Source organism: Podarcis filfolensis, assembly GCF_964270895.1.
Source record: "Podarcis filfolensis genome assembly, chromosome: 2".
NCBI classification, from domain to species: domain Eukaryota; kingdom Metazoa; phylum Chordata; class Lepidosauria; order Squamata; family Lacertidae; genus Podarcis; species Podarcis filfolensis.
The window spans coordinates 91,416,418-91,440,487 of NC_139605.1; the positions used below are offsets into that span (position 1 = coordinate 91,416,418).

Here is a 24,070-nt window from a genome sequence, read left to right on the forward strand (position 1 = left end):
AGCACTGGGTGAACATTTTTAACCATTCTCCTCCCCCCTCCCATGCCATTTCCCTGATATGAATTGCCTGCCCCCAGAGCTAATATTTGCTCCATGCGGGGGGGCGGTACCTGTAATTCTACCTCTCCTATCAGCAAATTGGGACAGGGGGGTTAATGAGTCAAATGGGCTAATAGCCGTAAATAAATTGTAAACTGTAGCAAATGGAAAATCAGTGAAAAGGGGGGAAAGTAGCCCTAGTCTAAATACCACCCTCACTCAGGTGGCTTCATTTAGCATTAAAAAAAAATTAAAAAATCACAGAAGATATGATTATGGGTTTCCCAGTGTCACTTCTAGTTGGCCCAGAGAACTAGGCCAACATTACAATGAGCTGACAGCTAGACTGCCGGTGCTCATCCGACTTCATCAGAAGGCAGGGGGAACGATAAACGAAGCCTTAAAATTTTGGTACTCCTGTAATTGGTCTGACAAGCTTCTGACAAGGTGCAGGCTTCAATAACCCATTTATACCAAGGCTTATAGGGCTGATGTAGCCACAAGAGGGAAGATGAGCCAGACAATGAAAGGAAGCAATTGAATTTCAAGACAACAACCAGTTTTCAGAGAAGTCCAGGTCATTAAACGTACACATGTGCACTGGGGTTTGACTTCAGGTGGTATACAAGAGCCCCATCATCTCCTTGATTATAATAACCTTGAAAAGCTCTCCAAAGGAATATTTTAAAAGTGTCTAAACCTTGCTTCTGTTTCTTTCAAACAAAGGATTGAACTGAACTGATGCTTCTGTCCTAGAGGCAGACCAACCCACAGAAAGAACATGTCACACAGCAAACAAGTTATCACCTAAATTTTAAAGCATGTAATTGTCAAGGAAGCTGATGGGGGGGGGGCAGACAACACCCCAGGCGCGCGCGCGCGCACACACACACACACACACACTAATAGTGGGTTGCATCCCATTAAGTTTTTTCTTAGCATAGACCCACTGAAATTAATAGACCTAAGATAGAATAAACCCATTGAAATTAATGAACATGCCTGAGTAGAACTAACACAAGATACAACCCAGTATTTTCACATATCACAGAACTTTCCCAACACTGGACTTCATGAGTCAATATTTTAAATATTTAAAACTCAGTAAAATATTACACACACACACACACACACCCTGTCACTCTGGCTGCCTGGGGCTGATGGGAGCTGGAAGGGTACGGGTGTTCCACCCTGCCATAAACCATCACTCATTGCTAATGAAAATCCAAGGAAACTGAAGTCATCACTCCAGTATACCTGAAGGAGCGTCTCCACCCCCATCGTTCTGCCCTGACACTGAGGTCCAGTGCAGAGGGCCTTCTGGCGGTTCCCTCGCTGCGAGAAGCCAAGTTACAGGGAACCAAGCAGAGGGCCTTCTTGGTAGTGGCACCCACCCTGTGGAACACCCTCCCACCAGATGTCAAAGAGAACAGCAACTCCCAGACTTTTAGAAGACATCTGAAGGCAGCCCTGTTTAGGGAAGCTTTTAATGTTTAATAGGTTATTGTATTTTAATATTCTGTTGGAAGCTGCCCAGAGTGGCTGGGGAAATCTAGCCAGATGGGTGGGCTATAAATAAATCATCATCATCATCATCAGGGATATCGCCATGGAGTGTGATGCATGCAAAAACAGGTCCACCACAAGGTCCTCCAAATTGGCTGCTGCTTCTGTTCAGTCAGGCACTGCAGCAGTACCACTTAGAACCAGGAACCATGAGCATGATGTTGATGTGGTGACAAATTCCTACACCAGCAGCAATAGCCTCCTCAACATCCATGGCAATCTTATTAGAAGCTGCAAGTTTGCTTGCCTGGAATTTTGATTTATTTATTTTTATCACCAACTGGGGACAAGGGAAGCAAGGCAGCCTGGCAATCCACCTGGGTCACAATCACCCAAACCGCAGAGAGCATTTAAAGATTCAAACCCAGCATCAATCAATACATCCCAAGAGCTAATCTTATGGAAGCAGCAGCCACACACCTTAGATACATAGGACTGGATGATGGGAATAGGTACAAATGGAGGCATTTGGAAGCAATAACTTACTACTGATCAAGAACCCTGCATGGCTGAAATATGCAGCCATCAAACCCATTAAGTTGAGTTAATAGAGGTGAAGCCTTATTAAATTCAGGAACGATTAGAGTTGTAAGGAATAAGTGGCTTGAGGACTGCAGGCTATGAGAGAGAGAGAGAGAGAGAGAGAGAGAGAGAGAGAGAGACTGACTATAGAAAGATACAGAACACAAGGATGACAGAGACACAGCAATCCTGTTATCCAGAATAGAAGCTGCCCAGGCACTATAAGAGAGGGCTTCCACCCAAAAGACTCTGATTGCAGGGTGGAACCACATAGTTCACATGTCAGGTTCCCAAAAACTCCCCTTAGGGTCCATTTTAGACAACACACCCTATTTCTCTTTAAATTCAATGATTGTTTGTATCTCCTCTTCAAATTATCCTAATTAGTCCTTGGAAATAAACAAGGGGCCTAACTAACAATTGTTGTTCAACAGCTGTGTTGTGTCAACAACACAGTAGACAAAAACAGTTCCATTCCCTGTAATTTGCTGGCAAATTGGAAGTTTCTTGCAGTGCTGTTCTTCATGGGGTTCTATAAATAAGCCACAGCCTGGCATTAATGTCCCATCACGTTCAGGACTCGTTCTCGCCATCTTTTGGGCTCTCCAAACATTGCAGATATTTACTTGGATAGTTCAAGAGGGAGCTCGGAGGAGCTGCTATATGAAAATATGCAAGCTTGGGACCAGAGTCCTTTTTTAAAAAAAGACAGTGCACAAATCATGGTTTAGTTTCCACAGCTGATTTCCATTTGATGGATCTGGTTTAAACTTCTCTCTCCTCCCCTATAAAAGTGTATGCAATTGCAATGAATTTACATGCAGCACCAAATTCTCTCCTATCTCTTTTACTTGCTCTCCTTAAGAACTCTACAGTTTTTGTTGGGGTTCTTTTTAACCACAAGAAGATCCCTGATGGATCAGACCAAAGACCCATCTTGTCCAACATTCTGTTCCCACAGTGGCCAACCAGATGCCTCTGGGACGCTCACAAGCCGGATGTGAAACACTTCCTGTCCCATACATTCAACTTCTAAAGCACCAGGCATAAACGATAAAGATCACATTGAATAAGCCTCCGTCCCTCTCCTTTGTACCATAGCGTTCTGTCTCCTTGATGTTGTTTCATGCAGTGGTTCCAGTTTTAACTCTTTCTCTGCTCTGTCCTACGTCCTACAACTACCCCCCCAGAACACATCTGTACCTTGTGCAGAAGGTCCTCATTGTAGTAAGTGCTGCTTTGGATGCCAGTCCCATTGGCACCCATCCCCGAGTAGTCATAAGGGCTGCCAGCCCCGCTCTGATATCCCCAGTACGTCTCCATTTCTCTTCTCCAGACTAATTTTATTGCGTCAATGCTAAAGCGCCGGCTCCGGGCCAGACCTCAATGCAGCAAGCGAGCGCAGCAGTTCTCCGGACTCAAGCCTGCTACATTTTCCTCCTCTCCCGGAGAAGGAAAAGGTGCGAAAGAAACGCATCTAAAGAGAGCTCGCCCTGAAGCGAAGCTAGGCTAGAGGTACGGGAGGCGGCGGCGTGCGGGAGGGAGGGGGGCGGTTGTTGACGATCTCGGTTTCCTGGGACTGCGAAGTGCTGAGCAAGCGAGAACCTTGCCGCTTTTACTGATCCATAAAGCTGCAGCGCCTGGACAGGGTTTCAGCACCAAGGCCAACTCCGGCAGCACAAGAAGACCGGAAACTCCTCGGCCAAGAAGCACCACGGAGACCTCTCCACCGCACCCGCTCTAAGCACAGATTAGCACTAAGGACAGCACCCGCAACACCTGGAAGACTAAGCCGTCAGCTGCATCCGCGGCGAGCCCCACCCAACAGATATTAATGCATTGTAATAAAGGTTTTTGACGTCGTCCCTTTAAGTGCCCAAACTTGAATAAACACTCTGCTTTTCCTCTTACATCACACTGCCCCCTGGTTCCTTTTCCGGCACTACCAGCAACTTTCAAACTTATCACTGCGGATTTCAGAGGAAACCAAAGGAGTGAATGTGTCTACACTGTTCGCTCATATATGGTGTAAAATCTGGAAGATCAGCCCCTTCGCCCCCAACAGCTTTCAATATCCTTTTTGCCTTCACGTGCTAGCAGCCTCTTTGCCGCTGTCAGATGCTCATGGGAGCTGATTTTATCATTGATGCAAGCAGAGCCACACAACTCCGGAAAGAAAGATGTAGCACAGATTCCTAAATAAAAGTGAGCTGCCGGAGGCAATCATTCACTGAGAAGGTGCTTGGAGCTTTTGCTCCAGTTTGCCTTTTGTTTGCATTTCAAAGGGGGGAAGGTAGAGTCTTACTTGAGCGATTCCGTTTAGATACCAAAAACAGAGTCCACTGGATATTAGGTAAAGGTAAAGGGACCCCTGACCATTAGGTCCAGTCGTGGCCGACTCTGGGCTTGCGGCATTCATCTCGCTTTATTGGCCAAGGGAGCTGGCGTACAGCTTCTGGGTCATGTGGCCAGCATGACTAAGCCACTTCTGGAAAACCAGAGCAGCGCACGGAAGTGCCGTTTACCTTCCCACCGGAGCAGTACCTATTTATCTACTTATACCTTGACATGCTTTCGAACTGCTAGGTTGGCAGGAGCAGGGACTGAGCAACGGGAGCTCACCCCGTCACGGGGATTCGAACCGCCGACCTTCTGATTGGCAAGTCCTAGGCTCTGTGGTTTAACCCACAGTGCCACCCGCGTCCCTGGATACCCAATGGATATTAAGAGATGTTAAATCAAGCATTCAAATACACAACCAATAATATGGATGCTTTTTGTTTGCCAGGCAAATTCAGAACCTGAAGCAAAATTGATCGCCATAATTATTATTAAACACAATGCAAAAAGCAACAATTTTCCAAACTTTGTTTCACTGGGAAATTCCAAGAAAGTGATTGACAGTTGTTGCCCTCAGATCTCTGCCTGAGTAAGGACCGAAACTCCCAAGAAAAAGGAATGACTGACTAGGTAATGCTGAGAGACAGTGTGGTGTAGTGGTCAAAGTGTTGGACAGGGACTGGGGAGACCAGCCTGGCCATAAACCTTGGGCCTCTTCCTATCTCTCAGCCTTCCTCTCAGGGTGGTTGTTAGGATAATATTAAGAAAGGGGAGAACCATGCATGCGACCTTGAGCACCTTTGAGGAATGGCATGATATAATTCTGTTTATTTATTGCATTTATATCTCACCTTTTCCCCAAGTAGCTCAAGGTGCTGCACGTGGTTCTCCCCCTCGATTTGCACCCCAAAACTCTTTAAGGTAAAAGTTAGGGCTGAGAGGAAGTGACTGGCCCACCCAGTGAGCTTCATGGCCAAGTGGGGATTTGATCCCTAGTCTCCCAGGTCCTGGTCCAACACTCTAACCACTATACCACACTGGCTAAATGTAATAAAACAATAAATAAGATGCATTGAACAGGATATGGGTCATACAAGCTGCTGCTCAAGTTTGGGAATACATAGTATGACAAGTAGATTTAATTCCTCTTTTAGAAGGTAAGGGTAACTGTGCAAGTGGAATTGATTTCTGCTGCTGGTATTTCTTTTCCATAATCTGGGCATGACTTAAGGCAGCAACTTTCTTTACACACAATTATTCTCCCTAGTATGAAAGAGACAGAATGACCACACGTTTGAGGTAACTGTGCTTATCCCTAAGAATATCTTGGAGCATCAAGCTATTTCTCTCTCTCTTTTTTTTAAAAGAACGTTGCTGGAAAGAAATGTTCAGTGCATTTATCCAGATCTTGGTTATCTTTCTAAATTATGTTGTTAAAGCACAGGGATGCTCATGTCAGTTTACAGCCAAAGAGGAGAGTTTATCCATATATCTGGTCAGGAGGAAAATGGGAAAAGGGGAAGTTCCAGAGCTAGCTCTTTAAAAGGTCAATTTCCATTTAAATTAGATGGAATATTGAATATTTAAAGAGCCCTTATAATACTTGATTTTTGTGTGTGTGTGTGTGTGCGTGTTTGCAAACATACAAGCAGAGCATATTGGAAGCAAGCAGTTTCTTATAGCAGAGAGTACAACCACTAATCATGTACAATTCCACCTGGCTTGCTGATGCTCAGAACAAAGTTTCTCTCTGGCAATCACCTGCAGCTCTGCAGGATTTCATTATGCTACCCAAGAGAGTGAAAGAAAATGGGACCATCATTTGTGCCATAGATTTGGCAGCACAGAGAGGATAAGTGTGGATTAGCCGTCACAGGGAAAGGAGCCAACAATAGCGAGCCTCAAAGGACAGGTAAAAAAAGAGGTAACGTCCAGTCAAAGGTGACTATGGGGTTGCAGTGCTCATCTTGCTTTCAGGCTGAGGGAGCCAGCATTTGCCCACATACAGCTTTCCGGGTCATGTGGCCAGCATGACCAATCCACTTCTGGCGCAACAGAACGTGACGGAAACCAGAGCGCAGGAAATGCCATTTACCTTCCTGCCACAGTGGTCCCTATTTATCTACTTGCACCGGCGAGCTTTTGAACTGCTAATTTGGCAGGAGCTGGGACAGAGCAATGGGAGCTCACCCCACCACAGGGATTCGAACCGCTGACCTTCCAATCGGCAAGCCCAAGAGGCTCAGTGGTTTAGACCACAGTGCCACCCACGTCCCTCCCAAAGGACAACAATGAGGTAAAGGCCTGCTGAAAACTAACCCTGGCCTAAAATCTTGCCAAGCCTACACACTGGAAGTGTGTAGGTAACAGTGAATGATAGCCTTCGTTTTGGTCAGGCTGCACCCCTCTGGTTTTATATGGCCTGTGAAACTATGGAAGAAATGCTCCAGATTTTTATTAGATCTACAGTAGAACATTTAGAACTGCATGTCCTACTCAAGGTATGGACACACACAGTTTTCTATTAGGGCACTCACAGAACTGATCTCTTTCCTAATCGTTGTTAGCAATGCTTGACCTTCAGACCAATGAAGTGCACTGAAAGGATATTTTTAGTCAACTGTGTGCCTCCAAGGGGTCTCCCTTATGGTAGCTAGTTATGTCAGCTTTCCAGCTATGATGCTGGAACATTTGACAGGTTGGTATAGACCAAGGAGTTAAAATAAAACCCCCACAGTATCTTAACGTTTTGTTTCAAAAGGCAGCAGGGACAATTTTATCAGAATACTAAACAAGTAAACATTAAATGTGTGACTTTCTGGAATGTCTCTCCCTGGGAGACCTGTTCCCTGCCTTGCAGCCTTTTCCCACCTGGACTGGGAGGGTGGGTCCAGACTGACTCGAGCTACAAAAGCTGAGACTGCGGAACAGACTCTTGGGCTAGGGAGGGAGGGAGGGGAGGGAGTTGTTGCTGTTGGTTTTTTTTTTGGGCTATCTTTATTTTAGATCTTGTTATTTATGTGGAAATTGTTCAGTTTAGTTGTGTATTTTTAATGCTTTATTGTTTGTGACTACTTTTGTTATGCTGTAGTTCTGCTTTTCATATTGTAAGCTGCCTTGAGCTTTGCTTGAACTATGGAAAGGCAGCATACAAATAAAATTATGTATGCATGCATGCAAATATGTATGTATAAAAAACAACATTGCAGAGGTAGGCGTGACCACTTCTGTGTACTCTCCAACCCTATAGCTGGTGCTGCTTCCATTAAACCTCCAGTTTCTATCACCTGGACCAGTTTAGTAAGCGTATTATAATGGGAGATCACATTCTAGGACTGCCAACTTTAAACTGACCTTGCTCCTGTGTCTTCACTAGTGAGCCAGTGTGCTGAAATTAAGTCAGTGAAGCTGTCCCCATAACCTCATCTGCAAAAAGCATCACCTGCTAAATTTCTGCCTGTCAGATTTCTTTTAAAAACAGGCAATCCAATGAACTGGGTGTTGGAACTAGTGTGTGTTGTCTCAACTTGATGCCCTACAGATATTTTGGACAACATCTCCCTCTAGCCCGATACTTATGGTCCAAAATATCCATAGGGCACCAAGTTGGCGAAGGCTGATTTGATGCAATAGTCTTTGCTCAAAACGTTCCCCTTGTGAACATGTCCTGTACTTCTGTTCTGCCTTCTGCTTCTGGAAAACAGATTAGGCGACCAAAGACCTTACGGTCTTACTTGAGGATGTAGAATTATTTCAGTTGCTTATTGGCACAGACCTACATATCCTGCTTAGCTAGTCAGGCATCTGTACATGAGTGCAGCTTCCCACATCCTCTTTTAAAACCAGTTACTGGTATCTTGTGACAAAATACAAACTCTCTTCAGTTTCTAATTTGTTTTCATGAACAAGGACTTAAAAGTGGAATGGCAAATGAGCCAACCGAGGGGAACTGAGGCCACGTGAAATTAGCTCCTCAATCACACTTATTTTTCCATTACATAAGACATACCATTTTTCTGAAGGGACAGGACTTCATGGCACTTTCTTGCTCGTGTAACTGACTCAGGTTCTTTGCAATAGCTACTATTAGGAGGATTGCAGGCAACGTAAGAAAACAGGTCATTTCTACTTGCCCCATTTAGAGCACAGCTATAGTTGTGCGGGTGAAGGTTGCCCTTCCTATAGGATCGAGGCTACTGAGAGTCAAAGAAGTTACGCTATACCAAAAGACCATCCTGTCTACGATGCAAAGACACTTTCCCTTTCAGCACTTCTTTCGTATGGCAATTAACAGTCTCGGGGTGTGTACCCACATCCTGCTTACTCTGCATTGGGTGTGTTGACTGTTGCTGTGGGAAGTGGTGCATCGCTGGTGTTAACCATAATTCACATTTGCCCTTCTGGGTTTTTTTTTTTAATGAAATATTGCATTTTGATGTGTTCCCCTCTCCCAACTTAGCTTTGCTCTGAATTGAAAAAAAGAGTAACCTAGCTGTGTTTTAAGTCAGTAACATGTCAGCCCAAAATATTGCTGCTCAAGATGAAGAGCAAGATGGCAGTACCCAACTTCATTTTGCACCTATCAGCCAATGCCTGGAAGCCAATTTTTGCTTCAGCACAGTTGATAGGACAGTGTCCCCAACCACACCAGAGGGTGGCAGGCTAATTTTGATGGGCCCAGGGCAGACAGTGTGGGCAGGGCAGGGCAGCCCTGCCATCCAACAGAGCAGAAAGCAAGGGGGATCAAGGGGAACGGCAGAAAGGCTGCTGCTCCCACACACACATTCCAATATTTGCCACCTGAGGCCACCCCCTTACTCTGCCCAATGGTAGAGCCGGCATAGTCTAATAATTTCAGCATGGTCTAATAATGTTTTATATGCTGCCCTTTACCAAAAGATCCCAGGGTGGTGGACAACATTGGTGTACATCCACATGACAATGGCAGCTGAAATCATTAGCTTGTGTGTCCTCATTGGCATGAGATGGGAAGCAGAACACAGACACACACACAAACTATACTTTGTAGTCTGCATGGAAGTGCCTTTGAAAGCCTCCTGGCAAAACAGGCTTCGCAATGTAGCCTTCATAACGCAGCCTGCATGCATAATTCCAAATCCGACAAGGGAATCTCCCTTACTGGATTAGGGCAAATTATGTTTACGAGCGGTTTCTTTTTTAAAGTTATAGATCACCTTAGCATGAATTGATCTTTTTAAAAATTAAATCACACAGTACTGTAAGGCAAGTCTTAGGTTTATATTTTATTTATACACAGGGCTCTTTTCTAAGTCACCTCCCCCCATCCTCATGCATGCCAATTCCGAGAACCATTTTTACATCCGTGAACTTCTAGCTCAATGACTGTTCCTGGCCAAGTTAATTATGCCTGCCTTTTTTCTCCGCTCTCTCTCCAGTGGCGTAACTGCTTGGATCAGGAGAGTGGTCTCAGCAGCGAATGTAGCACAAAGTGAAAGGATGGTAGCAAGCAGGGAAGAAGAAAGGCTCTATCATTTCCTAAGACTGAGCTGCTATTTTAGTCAGCTGTAAAACTCTCCTTCCATCAGGGGAAGATGTATGGAGATGACAAGCAGCAGAAACCCAACAACCAGCAACCGGAAATGAGAATTAAGAACTAGGGAGTCCCGTAAAATGCAAGGCTAGGAGGGCCTAACCATTTAATAACCAGCCTTGACATTTCCGTTTAAACATAGATTTGATTGACACCAAGAAAATAAACAGGCACATAGAGAGCCATCCTATGCATTATACAGAATGGGAAGGAAGCATTCTGGGCTGGGCCACTTCAGGTGAAGGTTTTATAAAATTATTTTTGAGAATGCATCAAATGAAATTCTGTGCACAATGCAAGCCTGAACCTCAGGGAAGAATCTTTTGCACAGTCCTTTCCTTTATCTGCCAGTTTACTGTGTGCTTGACCAAACTGCGGGAGGCAGTGGAAGACAGGAGTGCCTGGCGTGCTCTGGTCCATGGAGTCACGAAGAGTCGGACATGACTAAACAACAACAACTGTGTGCTGTGAGCTCATGGGGGCAGTCAAGGGGGGGCAGGGATCAGCTGCCCCCCCCACATCAATACAAATCTGAGGTTCTGCACCCCACACCCCAACAAAAATCCTGGCTACGTCAATGTGTGAGCTTATGACACAGCTAATGTTCAAAACACACTCACACACACTTGCATTACAAAGTGATAGAGTCAGAATCCCATCACCCATAGAACTATGATAAAATAAAGACAATCCATTCATTCCACAGCAAACCTTCCAGAATTGGTAGAAACATGTCTATTTTTCTTTTTTCCTTTCAAATGTCTAGAAGAGTGAGCCATTAACACCCCAGACCCTGAAACCTTGTCTTGGTTTATTTTCCACCCTGCTGCCAAAGTTTGTGAGGTCTGTCCTAAACAGATTTAATGGATCAGCAAGTCGTCTTACTGAGAGATCAGACCCTCTCTGTGTCTGCATTCTGATGCATAAAATAAGTAAACCCAAGCAATAAATGATTGGATGACAGGCCACTGGCTTATGACATCATGATTTGCAGGAGCAGGTACACCTATCCCGGTGACCTGGGTCCACCACACAGCAGCAAATGAAGTCATAGGGTGGTGAAGAAGTAGAATGGACTATGCCATTTCAGACTGCAGGTGAATGGTGACATTTTTAAATGTTCTACTACAGTGGTACCTCAGGTTAAGTACTTAATTCGTTCTGGAGGTCTGTTCTTAACCTGAAACTGTTCTTAACCTGAAGCACCACTTTAGCTAATGGGGCCTCCTGCTGCTGCCATGCTGCTGGAGCACGGTTTCTGTTCTCATCCTGAAGCAAAGTTCTTAACCTGAGGTACTATTTCTGGGTTAGCGGAGTCTGTAACCTGAAGCGTATGTAACCTGAGGTACCACTGTACATTTAAATTGGGTCTCTTTCTCCTGCTAATTTTTAAAGTCTGAAAGGCAACTCATGCATCTCCCAGCTCCTTCCCCCAGACTTAGTGAGATGCATATGGTATCCCTTCGTCTACTACTTTCAGAGTCACCTGAACAGTCTGTCCCTTCATAACATCTGAAACCAACTTGAACTTGCACCCTGATTTTCAAGGAAACTCAGCCACCAGCTCCCTCCCCACGCTGTGACATCCGTCTTGCATCATATTGGCCGATAGTAAACGCCTTTAAAATCTTCATTCGGGGACCTCGTGTTTGGCAGATCAAGAGAGTGACTGTTGTTATGTGGGTGGCAATAACTTTAAAGTGACCTCATTGTGAATTTTAAGAAACCATCTGAATTCCCTGGACTCTCACTCTTGTCATGAGCATTCATGTTTGGCTATTTATAGAAAACCCCTCAGAACGGCACTGAAATATTCATTTATTTCTACCCATGCAAACTCCAACAGAGTAAAATGCGAAATCAGATGCATAGCAAAAGAATACAGCACACAACGATTCCTTATTTAAAACAGAAGATAGCTGTATATTATAGCCTGCATTAAGAGCTACAAAATCAATGCACACACATCTGAGAGCACAGTCTGGACATCTTCAAGTCAGCAATGGCTGACACTACATTATGTTTCCCCCTGTTAAGGTCAGGATTGGCTAACCTGTGGTCCTTCAAGTGTAGTTGGACTACAGCCCCCCTCAGCTTTGACCATTGGCCATGCTGGCTGGGGCTAATGGGAGAAGGAGCCCATTCTCTGGAGCTCCCCAGACCACCACAAACTAAAACAGCACACCAGCTAGACAAGAAATTCATTGTCTCTTTATGGTTTTCCTATTAAGGCACTGGGTTGGGGAAGACTTGGTACAGAAAGTTTCCCTTCATTCTAAGGTTCCTGAGTGTATTTTCCTCTGTGTTTTACACTAAAACAAATTGATCAGGAGTGTGCCTTCTGGCTCAAAGGAGAGGAAGGGAAGGAGAGGTGCCCACAACCCGAAGGATAAATTTGGCCCAGTAGCATTAACAACAGTTGAGAATAAAATGAAAGAATGCACATGTCATTATTATGAGGCTGTAATTCAGTTTGGGAAGCATAGAATAAGCAAACAGGGCTTGGCAATAAAACAAGTAATTAGTTTGTATCATGTCAGCGCAACTGCTATGAAAGTAATGAAACGTTGTGTATCTGCACTATGTGAGGAGCTAGCTGAAATGCAACAATCTTGTTAAATTTAGGCAACCTTTGACTAATAGGAAAATGCAACAGATACAATCTCTGTTGGAGACCCATTGAACACAAGCTGTTCCTGGGTCTCTAGTCTCTCCATCACCTGAGATTTCTCACTGGCGCCAAGGTCCTTATGAAGTAATCTAGTTAGCTAAATAAATGCTACACAACTGAAATCAATGACAAGAAGCATCCCTTCCCAGCGCAATGCCTTTCCTTTGAGTATGGATGAACAAGCAATGCTTACTGTGCCTACCATTGTTTTCATTGGTCAACAAATATATACGCGAAAGCATTTAACTATTTATCAGCTTATATTGGACAACTCGGCATCCAAAAACAATAAAGGGCAATTAATAGACAATACCAATTCTGTTTTACAAGAGTTGTGGTGGCAGAACAAGGCGTGCTTTGAATTAGCTAGAACTGGGAAGCTCAGGATAGAGACAGGTTGCTATTGCCCACAAAACAGCAGGTCAAACTCAAAGCACTCTGCTTATTAGGTCTCTGTACCATCAGAGCGGGACGTGGGTGGCACTGTGGGTTAAACCACAGAGCCTAGGCCTTGCCAATCAGAAGGTCGGCGGTTTGAATCCCCGTGACGGGGTGAGCTCCCGTTGCTCGGTCCCTGCTCCTGCCAACCTAGCAGTTCGAAAGCATGTCAAGTGCAAGTAGATAAATAGGTACCGCTCCGGTGGGAAGGTAAATGGTGTTTCTGTGCACTGCTCTGGTTCGTCAGAAGTGGCTTAGTCATGCTGGCCACATGACCCGGAAGCTGTATGCCAGCTCCCTCAGCCAATAAAGCAAGATGAGCGCCGCAACCCCAGAGTCGGCCACGACTGGACCTAATGGTCAGGGGTCCCTTTACCTTTACCTTTACCATCAGAGCAGTCAGTAATAAGGGAAGCTGATTTCCGAAAGTACCACTAGAGGTCAGCCATGTGGCAGAAGTTCGCTATGGCCATACATAGACTTTAAAAGCTAGCCTGGAATCTGAACTGTCAGTACTTTGCATAAGGAATTTAAGAGCATAGAGGGAAATTTAGGTTTGCTCAATCAATTAAATTGGCTTTAAGTGCTCTGTTGCCCTGGTGCAGCAAACCTGCTTTAAACCCCCCCTCAGCCCCCCCATGGCATTTCCTTTTTGTGGTTGCAAAGCAACAAGGAGATGCAATGGAAACTGTGGGCTGAAAGAATTATTAACAGGAAGATGTATAAACACTGTACGCTCATTGTCATGGCAAGTCCCCGCAAACAAATCAGAACAAATACTCAGTAAAGACTGGACAGGCACCAACCCGAATGTAAGTTTTGTGCAAGCAAATCAGGATGAATTCCCAATACAGTGGTACCTCGGGTTAAGTACTTAATTTGTTACGGAGGTCTGTTCTTAACCTGAAGCACCACTTTAGCTAATGGAGCCTCCTGCTGCCACTGCGCCACCGGAGCATGATTTCTGTTCTCATCCTGAAGCAAAGTTCTTAACCTGAAGCACTATTTCTGGGTTAGTGGAGTCTGTAACCAGAAGCATATGTAACCTGAAGTGTATGTAACCTGAGGTACCACTGTAAACAGGTTTTGTGGAGGAGCCCTAGACGCAGTCAAGCTAAAAGGCAACATGAATTTCAGCTGTTTCTTATGGCTCTTGCTTGATATGGCTGATTAGTTTCTGTTTGGTTCCTTGGCATGAGAGAAGAACAGGACCTATGAACTCATTCACTAGCCTTCTGGTTCCAGATCCTGAGAATCTCCCTGTACATTAAGGTGTAATGCAACAACAGCAACCTGCTATGTTACTGGCAAAATGGCTTTTCTAGGACTGCCTAATGAATGGGAATAGGTGTGAGCTATCAAGGGCCTTCGACAGCAAACCTGATCTGCAAAAACCAGCAAGTGAAGCTTTTCACACTGCCCTAGGTGCCAACTCCCTGGGGCCCTGGGTTCCTAAGCACCCACAAAATTCCCCATGAAGAGTCTGGGCACCCACAAATTTCAGTGCCAGAGCTGCATGGCACCCACAGCCCTGGACACCCATGGCTGTGGGGCCAAGCTGGCACTCCTGCAACAGGCTACTGCTAAAGGCACGTCAACGGCAGTGGCTTCAGTAGTTGGTGCTATCCAAACAAAGCCATCTCTCTGATAGTTTAAGAGCAGGGATTCAATTCTGAGAGGGGAAAAAAACTCACTACTTTTGTGTAAATATGCAAGTAGTGCTGCAAACTGTCTGAGCGATCAGCACCTTCGAGACAGAAGATGCAAAAGCCAAGCTGAGTTCCATCTGCAGCTAGAGCTTCTTGAAGTCTACATCGGGATGCCTCAAACAATGCACACCTACTGGATCTAGTAAGCTGCTTCTGAAGTGCCCCCCCCCCCGTTTGTTCTTTAGGAATATAGGAAGCTGCTTCCCTGCTGACTCAGACTTGTGGTCTACCTAGCTCAGAGAATTGTGAGTAGAGGACCCGCCACCTGCATAGGAGTATAAGACGACACAAAGACACATTATTTTAGGTTAATGGGCAAAATTAGGCCACAACTTTTATTGGTTACAGCCTGTGAGTAGTACTGGCTTAGGCATTGGATGAAACAGAAATACCAGACTCCACCCCGCACAGCTGGGAGTCATCTCAGGGTTAACAACCAATGGGAGGAGCTTGTTGATGCAAATACAGTGGTACCTTGGGTTACATACGTTTCAGGCTACATATGCTTCAGGCTACATACTCTGCTAACCCAAAAATATTACCTCGGGTTAAGAACTTTGCTTCAGGATGAGAACAGAAATCGTGCAGCGGCAGCACAGCAGCAGTGGGAGGCCCCATTAGCTAAAGTGGTGCTTCAGGTTAAGAACAGTTTCAGGTTAAGAACGGACCTCTGGAACGAACTAAGTACTTAACCCGAGGTACCACTATACAACTGGAAGCTCTCCCCCATGAGAACAGACTGGGAGCAGAGCGCTGCCACGGCTGTTTAAATGCGGCTAGCCCCACCCACCAGCCAGCCCTATTGGACGGTTGGAAGGCTTGGCTGTGGCAGCAGAAGCAATCAGGACCAGGGAGCTAAACACGCCTCCCTGCCCCAGCGATAAGCTGTTCCCACTCACAACCCCTCCCCTCTGGGAGGAGGAGAGGCCTTGTCTATGTACCAAGACTGGCAGAGAGCTGCCTAGAGTTTCACACAATCTCTCCCAGCCCTACCTGGAGATGCTGGGAACTGAACCTGGGACCTTCTGCATGCAAAACAGCAGCTCTCCCTCTGAGCTATGGTCAGCAGGGCTGAGAAGAACCCTGTGTTCCTCCATATGATTCGGGACTCCAGCAACCATCATCTGCAGCCATTGCATCCATAAGAGCCACGGATCCTGCAGCCTTGACTTAGAGTACTGGTAGGCAGCATGGAGGATATTTGCCGGACAGAAGGAACCCCCAGAGGAGGAAAGGGCAACAACATTTCACTCACTCATTCTTGCTGCTATTGTGCAATCGGTGAAATCAGGTCAGTTTTCTTGAGCAGCAGCAGAAAAAGTGCTGGGGGCTGAGTATAAGCAACCCTTAGCTGGGTGCTTCTTCGAAGTGCCAATGATCTCATTTGTCACCAACAGCAACTGTGCGATCTTGTTTCTAGCTACTAAAGAGGTTTGTCTTCCAGAAGTGTGAAAGCACAGTGGGTGAGCGACTGGGTGAATTGGATTTTCTCTGTCCTGAGTTTGGGCTGCATTCAGGAGGTTCATTTGGTACAAGGAGAATCGTAAAATTGTAGACTTTGAAAGGGGTGATCATCTGGTCCAGGGTTCCCCAAACTAAGGCCCGCGGGCCAGATAAGGCCTGAGGGACTCGTTTTTCTGGCCCACAGTGACCCCCGCTGCCACCGCCTGCTTTTACCGGCGCTGCGCTGCGCGGCTGCCCACTTCCAGGTCGGAGGAGCACCGGAAATAGCTTGTGCGCATGCGTTATTTCCGGTGCACATCCGGGTCGGAGGAGGCCCGTGAACATGCGCACAAGCTATTTCCGGTGCTCCTCTGACCCCGAAGTGCGCCAGAAATAGCGTGTGCGCACGTGTATGGGCATGCACTCCTCTGGCCCGCCACGCGATCGGTGCTGGAGACACCGGCCCAGTATGTTTGCTGACCCCTGATCTAGTCCAACACCCTGAAGAAAAACCTGTATAACTCATTCATTCTTCTGTGCCATAGCTCAGTTGGTTAGAGCATGGTGCTGATAAGGCCAAGGTTGCAGGTTCGATCCCTGTATGGGACAGCTGCATATTCCTGCATCACACGGGGTTGGACTAGATGATCCTCAGGATCCTTTCCAGCTCCAGCATTCTATGATTTTGTGATGGATTTACAGTGGTACCTTGGGTTACATACGCTTCAGGTTACAGACTCTGCTAACCCAGAAATAGTACCTCGGGTTAAGAACTTTGCTTCAGGATGAGAACAGAAATTGTGCAGCGGTGGCGCGGCGGCAGCAGGAGGCCCCATTAGATAAAGGGGTGCTTCAGGTTAAGAACAGTTTCAGGTTAAGAACAGACCTCCAGAATGAATTACTGTATTTTTCGCCCTATAGGACGCACTTTTCCCCTCCAAAAATGAAGGGGAAATGTGTGTGTGTCCTATGGGGCGAATGCAGGCTTTCGCTGAAGCCTGGAGAGTAAGAGGGGTCAGTGCGCACCGACCCCTTTCGCTCTCCAGGCTTCAGGATGCTATCCGCAAGCCTTGGGAGCCCGGCAGGAGTCCCCGCCGGGCTCACTACGCTTGCGGATAGCAGCCTGTTCTGGGGGCTGGGGTCGGGGGAAGCTCGGGCCTTGGGGGGAAATAATTTTTTTGTACTTTATTTCCCCCCCAAAAAACTAGGTGCGCTCTATGGGCCGGTGCGCCCTATAGGGCGAAAAATAAGGTAAGTTCTTAACCCAAGGTACCACTGTATTGCATTTGTATATCACCTTTCTGCTAAGGAGCTCAACGTGGCTCACGTGGCTCTTTCCCTCCTCATTTTATCCTCACAACAACCCTGAGGTTTTCATATGGAAAATCTTTATTTTTAAAAAAGAAGTCTCTAACAAGTATCAGACATACGGTACAACCCGTGATTAAAAATATCCAAGAGAGTTACAAAACCGCTAACAGGCCTAAGAAAAAGGCCATTAACAAGAATAGCAGGGAATATTTAGAGTTCTCACAGGAAAAAAAGTACAAATGATTTTATACAATTCTTTATCTTGCGGGTCAGCTGCACCCATTTCTGGATACGACTGATCTTGACATCTTTATGCATGCTCTAGGCACTTCAAAATTAGATTAATTACAACATACTTTCCAGGAGATTGCCTTTGAGAAACGTTCATAAACACTGGGGCAAAACAACACTGCTAACGGAAGCCTGGTCTTTTGTCCATACAACAGCAGTATTACATTAGCTGTGCTGGCTCCCCAGTTCTTTGGGGGCTCAGTTCAAAGTGCTGGTTATCACCTTTAAATTCCTTAGAAGTTTGAGGCCAGGGGAGTTAAAATACCAGCTCCTCACACACGAATCTTCGTGCCTCCCTCCCTAAGCCAAGCAGAAGCTTCCCGGGCTTTGGAAAGTAGGCCCCAAGATGCTGGAGCCCTTCTGCCTCCCTCCCAAAGCTGGGACATGCCATTTTGGACCAACCAAGGGTGCAGAATACAAGTCTGCCTGTATTTCTGCGGTTTAAAACTAAACCAGCAAGTTCAACAGCCAGGCCTAGGATAGCCCGTTATGGGTGGACTTAGTTGCAAGTGGGTTTATGACCATATTGTTCAACATGATCTGAAGGCCATGAGGTGAACATGCTCCTTTATAACATAGTTTGGCAAATGTTTGTTTTTGTTTTTTAAACTGACCTTCTGATTTAGATCACCTTTTCCATAAATACAGATATATGAGGCAGCTTGAATTGACCCAAGTTAATAAAATCTTGTGCCACACACCTCATCCCACCAGCATTTTCTGACAGCCATCAAACTTTAATCACATTTATAGCCCACATGTCTTGCAGGGAGCTCAGGGTAGGTCATCCTGTTTTATCATCCCTCAACCCTGAGAGGTAACTTAAGCCAGTGGTGGCTTGGTCCAAGCGGAGAGCTGCAAGAATCTGTCCTGGGCCCATTGTTGTTCAATATCTTTATAAATGACTTTGATGAAGGTCTGACCTGCTGGGAGCCTGAAGGGCCCTGCCTTGCTTCTCTCCACCTGGCTTGGGGCAGGGCCTGACAGGATCCATAAAGAACTGCTGCTGGGCAGAGAGGGCTCCGTTTTTGTTTTTGTTTTGTAAATTCCTTTTATTTTTTATCTATGTCATTTTAAATTGTGATTGCTAATAATGCTGCATTCTTAGCTTTAGATTTTATGATTTATGTGGAAATTGTTTTCCATTTGGTTGTGTACTTTTTGATGTGTTTTATTTATTGCTTGGGTGGTGCTGTGGGTGAAACCATGGAGCCTAGGGCTTGCCAATCAGAAGGTCGGCGGTTCTAATCCCTGCGACGGGGTGAGCTCCTGTTGTTCGGTCCCTGCTCCTGCCCACCTAGCAGTTCGAAAGCACGTCAAAGTGTAAGCAGATAAATAGGTACCACTCTGGCGGGAAGGTAAACGCCGTTTCCGTGCGCTGCTCTGGTTCGCCAGAAGCGGCTTAGTTATGCTGTCCACATGACTCGGAAGCTGTCTGCGGACAAATGGCGGCTCCCTCGGCCGATAAAGCGAGATGAGCGCCGCAACCCCAGAGTCAGCCACAACTGGACCTAATGGTCAGGGGTCACTTTATCTTTACCTATTTATTGCTTATGACTTTTGTTATGTTGGTAATTATGTAAATATTGTCATGTTGTAAGCCGCCTTGAATATTGTTTTAACTATGGAAAGGCGGCATACAAATGAAGATGATGATGATGATGATGATGATGGAATGTGAAGCAGCAGCAAAAAAAGCTAATTGCCCTACCTGGTGGCGAGTTCTGCTGGTGCATACAGCATGTCTAGCCCAAAGTCCAGCAGACAGGAAACACAGACTAGAATCAAACCCAAAGCATAGTCCTGCAGAGTCCCTGGAGCATCTAACCCAAAGTCCATCAAAATGGGCAATTGAGCAGACGCAGCACCTCAGCTCTGCTTCCCTTCTATGCTTGGCATGTTGATTGCAGCATCTGGGCTTGATGAGGCATGTGACCCTCACCTGTCCTGAGCCCACTCCAGCTGAGGAATCACACCTTCTCCTCAAGCGAATGAGCCCCACCTGGGCTGTGAGCCCTTGCCTGCCTCAGCCTCCTAGAGTGTCCCTCTCACTGCTCCCTTGTACTGGCCTGAGACTAGTGGCTGGGAGTCTTTTAAACTGTTTGTAAACTGTTTCTAATGGTTTTGGTTTGGTGTTTAATGAGGGTGAGGGTTGTTTTACTTGGGGTGGGAGCAGTGCTGGATTTATGTATAGGTTAGTAGGCTGAAGCCTAGGGCCTCTAAATCTAGGGGCCCTTGCCAGCCTGCCCGCTCCCCAGTGCCGCAGTCTCCCCTCTCCCAAAATTGCAAGCCCAAGACTTCATGCGAGGGCAGGGCAACTCGGGCCCAACAACTATGAGACTCAGGGCTAGCCAGTGGGGCCCAATTTGAAGGAGTGGGGCCCAACTTGAATTGTTTTTTGTAGGGCCCCAGTTCACAGCCAAAGTCTGCAAAAACTTACAGATATAAATAAAATTAATGTAGATTGAGCTGGTGTGGGGGGCCCCTTAGGAGCGGATCACGGGGCCCAATTTGGCCCAGTTGCTCCAATTGCCTTAAGGCCAGCCCTGATAAGACTGTGCAGGGGTTGGACTGACAAGCTCTGCACCTTCTAGGTCCCTGGTGTCACTATTCAGAGTACAGACTCAAGGACTTGTTATGGTAATAAAGGGGGTGGGGTGCACTTATTGGAAATCAGTTTTGTCACCTCCCCCCCTTCAAAAAAAGAAAACCCCGGATGATGAGCCCGGCCACCTTTTATTCACAGTTGCATAAGCACTACACTACAGCATGGCCATAAACCTGTACGTTCAACCACTGAAATATACACCCAATAAGTACCAATGGAAATTTAAGTTACTTCTTTATGAATGGATTCTGTATTTTGTGAATTACCTAAGAGCTACCAATAGGGTGCTCTAGAATCTGACAGCTAACCAATCGGGTACTACCAAACAATGCCCCTAATTGCTGAAAGCAGGTAACCAGCAGGGAATGCTTCATTTGCAAGGAATCGTACAAAACAAAGTGGCACTAATAAAGAAAAGTTCCAGGGTGGCAACAGAAAGCAAACTAAAAATGCTTTTGCAGTTCATCAGAACTATCCAGCAATATCAAGTTACAGGAAAACTGCTGCTATTAACAGTAACCTTTTCGTTGGTTAATTGATTCAGCAACTTCCATGCACATGACGTGTGAGGCTAAGTTACTCTCCAAAGAGTTAAATGATAACTCATCAGAGGCAGCTACAGTTGCAAATGGCAACAAAATATCTGTGAAAGGAAGAGGAGCAGGTTTGCTCAAGTGTGTTGCAGGTAGAAATACTGTTTGTAGTGAAGTGAGAGCAGTAGTTGCTCGAATAAACAAATAAGAAAGTTTTGAGAATTTACATGCTAGATTAAAATTGATTAATTCATTGAGAAGGGGATTGTAAGAAAAACACTGGGGCCTAATTTGAATAGTAGAGTGCCTGGTATCTGGTGGGCAATATCATCCTTTATTTCCACACTGTGACTGCAGACCAAATGACTCGTCAGGAGAACTGTGAGATTCAGGTGAGGGTCAGATGCTTTGTCAATCCCAGCAGGTATATAACAGGAAGACCGTCCTGGCCAGGCCTGCGTCCAAGTATAAGTGACAGGGGTTGGGAAGGCCAGGATCATGGAGATCTGGTGGTGTTTTCCCAGTAGCATTTTATACTTTGAGAACACCCTTTAAAAAAATAAATTATCCTGAATTTAGCATAATACATTGGGTGTAGATACAGGCACTTTAAGTACTTTTATAAATAGAAGAACAATGGGAAAGGGAACAAATCTGCCGCTTTGGTGTGCCTGGAGAATAATTAAGTGTGTTAATTGTGCGCAGTGACAAATGCATTCTAATAACTTCGTTATGAACTGTTATCATACAACATGCTGCTGAGAAGCTCTTAACCTCGTAAACTGTTCCTCAAGGTTTTCTGCCTGCAAAGGCATCTGCAAATAAAATTGCATTTTATTATGGGTGCTCACCTCTATCCTTTATTTGTCTTGCCTCTCTGTTCTTGCTTGAGTGCCAAACTGCTGATTGTAACCTCCTTGGGTCAGGGAACTATCATTTGTGCTTATGCATTTGTGCAGCCAGTGCTCTAGAAACAAATAGTAGGATTTTAAACCCCATTGATCTCAAGGGGAGGGATTGCAGCACACATTCAACTCTCCCATTTTAAATAAATGTGCTTAAATGCACTTGACTGTTGCCATATCCAATCTAATAATGGCAAATGGGCTAAGCAGAACCCCCTAATGATATTTCCTGCATTATTTCTTTGCAAATTGCAATTTGGTTCAAAACCATAGTGCTTCTCAGCAGGCATGAGACGTATTTGCATGAGCCGAGGTTTCCTTTATTTTTAAAAATGTGGCTCCTCGTATTACCCACTCTGCTCTGCTGTCCATCCCTTTATCTTCCCACAATTCTTATTGCACTTGAGAGCTCCTATCCAGTAGTGTCACAAAGGATGCATGTCCATGCGTGCGTGCGCTCGGAGATGTTTCCTTAACATCCTTCCAAATTTCTGCATGAAGTCTAATTGTATCGCCTTCAAGCAACGTTCTGAGCACTGACCCAAATAGTTTTATGCATTTTATTTCCACCAGATGAACAGCCATTTCAGTGATTAGCATGATGCTTAAGCAGGAGCTCCCCCCACCCCATCTAAAGATTCCTTTTCTCCAAAAGAAAAAAAATTGAAAACCCCAAACTGCAATTCATGGTGGTTAAGACATGTGTCCTTTGGTGACATTGAGCTGGGTTCAACAATGAAGAGAACATCAGTTTGCAGCTGTTTTGACGGTATAATATGATTCCAAAAAGCAGAGGCAGAAGGGAATCAGCAGGTATCATATTCAGGCTGTAAATTAAGGCAGGGGCGACTAATCTGAGTCACACAGGATATTGCTGGACTTCAATGTCCATCATCCTACACCATGGGCCCCACTGACTGGGGCTGATGGGGGCGTAGCTAGGATTTTTGTTGGGAGGGGGCCACCCAAAGTTGCTTAGCTTTGCTCTCTTTTTTAAGGAAATCGGGATAAATTCAATTCAGTTCACATTTAAAGACGAAACTATCAAATTTGCACTTCCCCCAAACAATATGAGTTCCCATTCGCAGGCATCTTTCGAAATTCACACATCTGTGAATGTTGCAATGCAGTTCTCTGATCAAACAATGTTTACCAAAGCACATATATTAAGGGAAAGTGTGCAGAGAAAATGAAAATATTAGTGAAAAGGGCACAGTAAATATATTCTATTAGGGTAAGTTGTTTGAAAGCATCTGCACGTTAGTTAAAACTGCATACAAAAATGTTTACTAGGAGAAACTCACACTGAAAGGATGAGTTTTCACGAAGTTTTCCTTAATAAGAAATGTGGAGAACTGAATTTAAGTGAAGAGGTTATTATAGAGGTATATAACATGATCTATGGTGTGAAGAAAGCAGATAGAGAAGAGATTTTTCTCCCTCTCATATACTACTTGAACACAGGGTCACTTGGTGAATCTGAATTTGGCAGAGACAGGAAAGCAAATAAAGCATTTTTTTTCACCCTGCATAGTTAAAATATTCAATTTGCTGCAGGAAGAAGCATCAATGGCCACCAATGGGTGTCTTTAAGAGAGGATTAAGCAAATGCATGGAGGATAAGACTGTCAATGGCTGCTAGCCATGATGGTTATGTTCCACCTCCACTGTCACAGGCAGTATATCCATGAAGACCAGTGGGCTGGGAATCATGAGAAGAGTGCTGTTGTATTCAGTGTGGTGTTCAGAGCCAGTGTGGTGTAGTGGTTAAGAGCGGTAGACTCGTAATCTGGGGAACCGGGTTCGCGTCTCCGCTCCTTCACATGCAGCTGCTGGGTGACCTTGGGCCAGTCACACTTCTCTGAAGTCTCTCAGCCCCACTCACCTCACAGAGTGTTTGTTGTGGGGGAGGAAGGGAAAGGAGGCTGTTAGCCGCTTTGAGACTCCTTTGGGTAGTGATAAAGCGGGGTATCAAATCCAAACTACTACAGGCATCTGGCTGAAACAAGAGAGAAAAGGGAAATTCTGGGCAAGATTCTTAGGCAAGGTGGGTGGGGAAAAGCTGAAATGCTTCCACGCAGGCTGCAGAATTACAGCCAGGAGACAGAAGGATGCTGGACTA

The 24,070-nt window shown here is 45.5% G+C and overlaps 2 protein-coding genes across 3 annotated transcripts in view; one reads left to right on the forward strand and one right to left on the reverse strand.

Moving 5' to 3' along the window:
• RAB37 (RAB37, member RAS oncogene family) overlaps nt 1-3,708 on the reverse strand; it is a 79,215-nt gene extending 75,507 nt beyond the window's left edge. Inside the window, exon 1 of one of the 2 annotated variants that reach the window (XM_083598314.1) lies at nt 3,331-3,708. In XM_083598314.1, the coding sequence (XP_083454440.1) occupies nt 3,331-3,450 (120 nt within the window). In that variant the 5' untranslated portion in view covers nt 3,451-3,708. The remainder of the gene's footprint in view (nt 1-3,330) is intronic. The other variant, XM_083598311.1, reaches the window with a different exon arrangement.
• The window catches only part of CD300LF (CD300 molecule like family member f), a 122,008-nt gene that overhangs the window by 33,793 nt on the left and 64,145 nt on the right, over nt 1-24,070 (forward strand). The gene's annotated exons all lie outside the window — the stretch shown is intronic.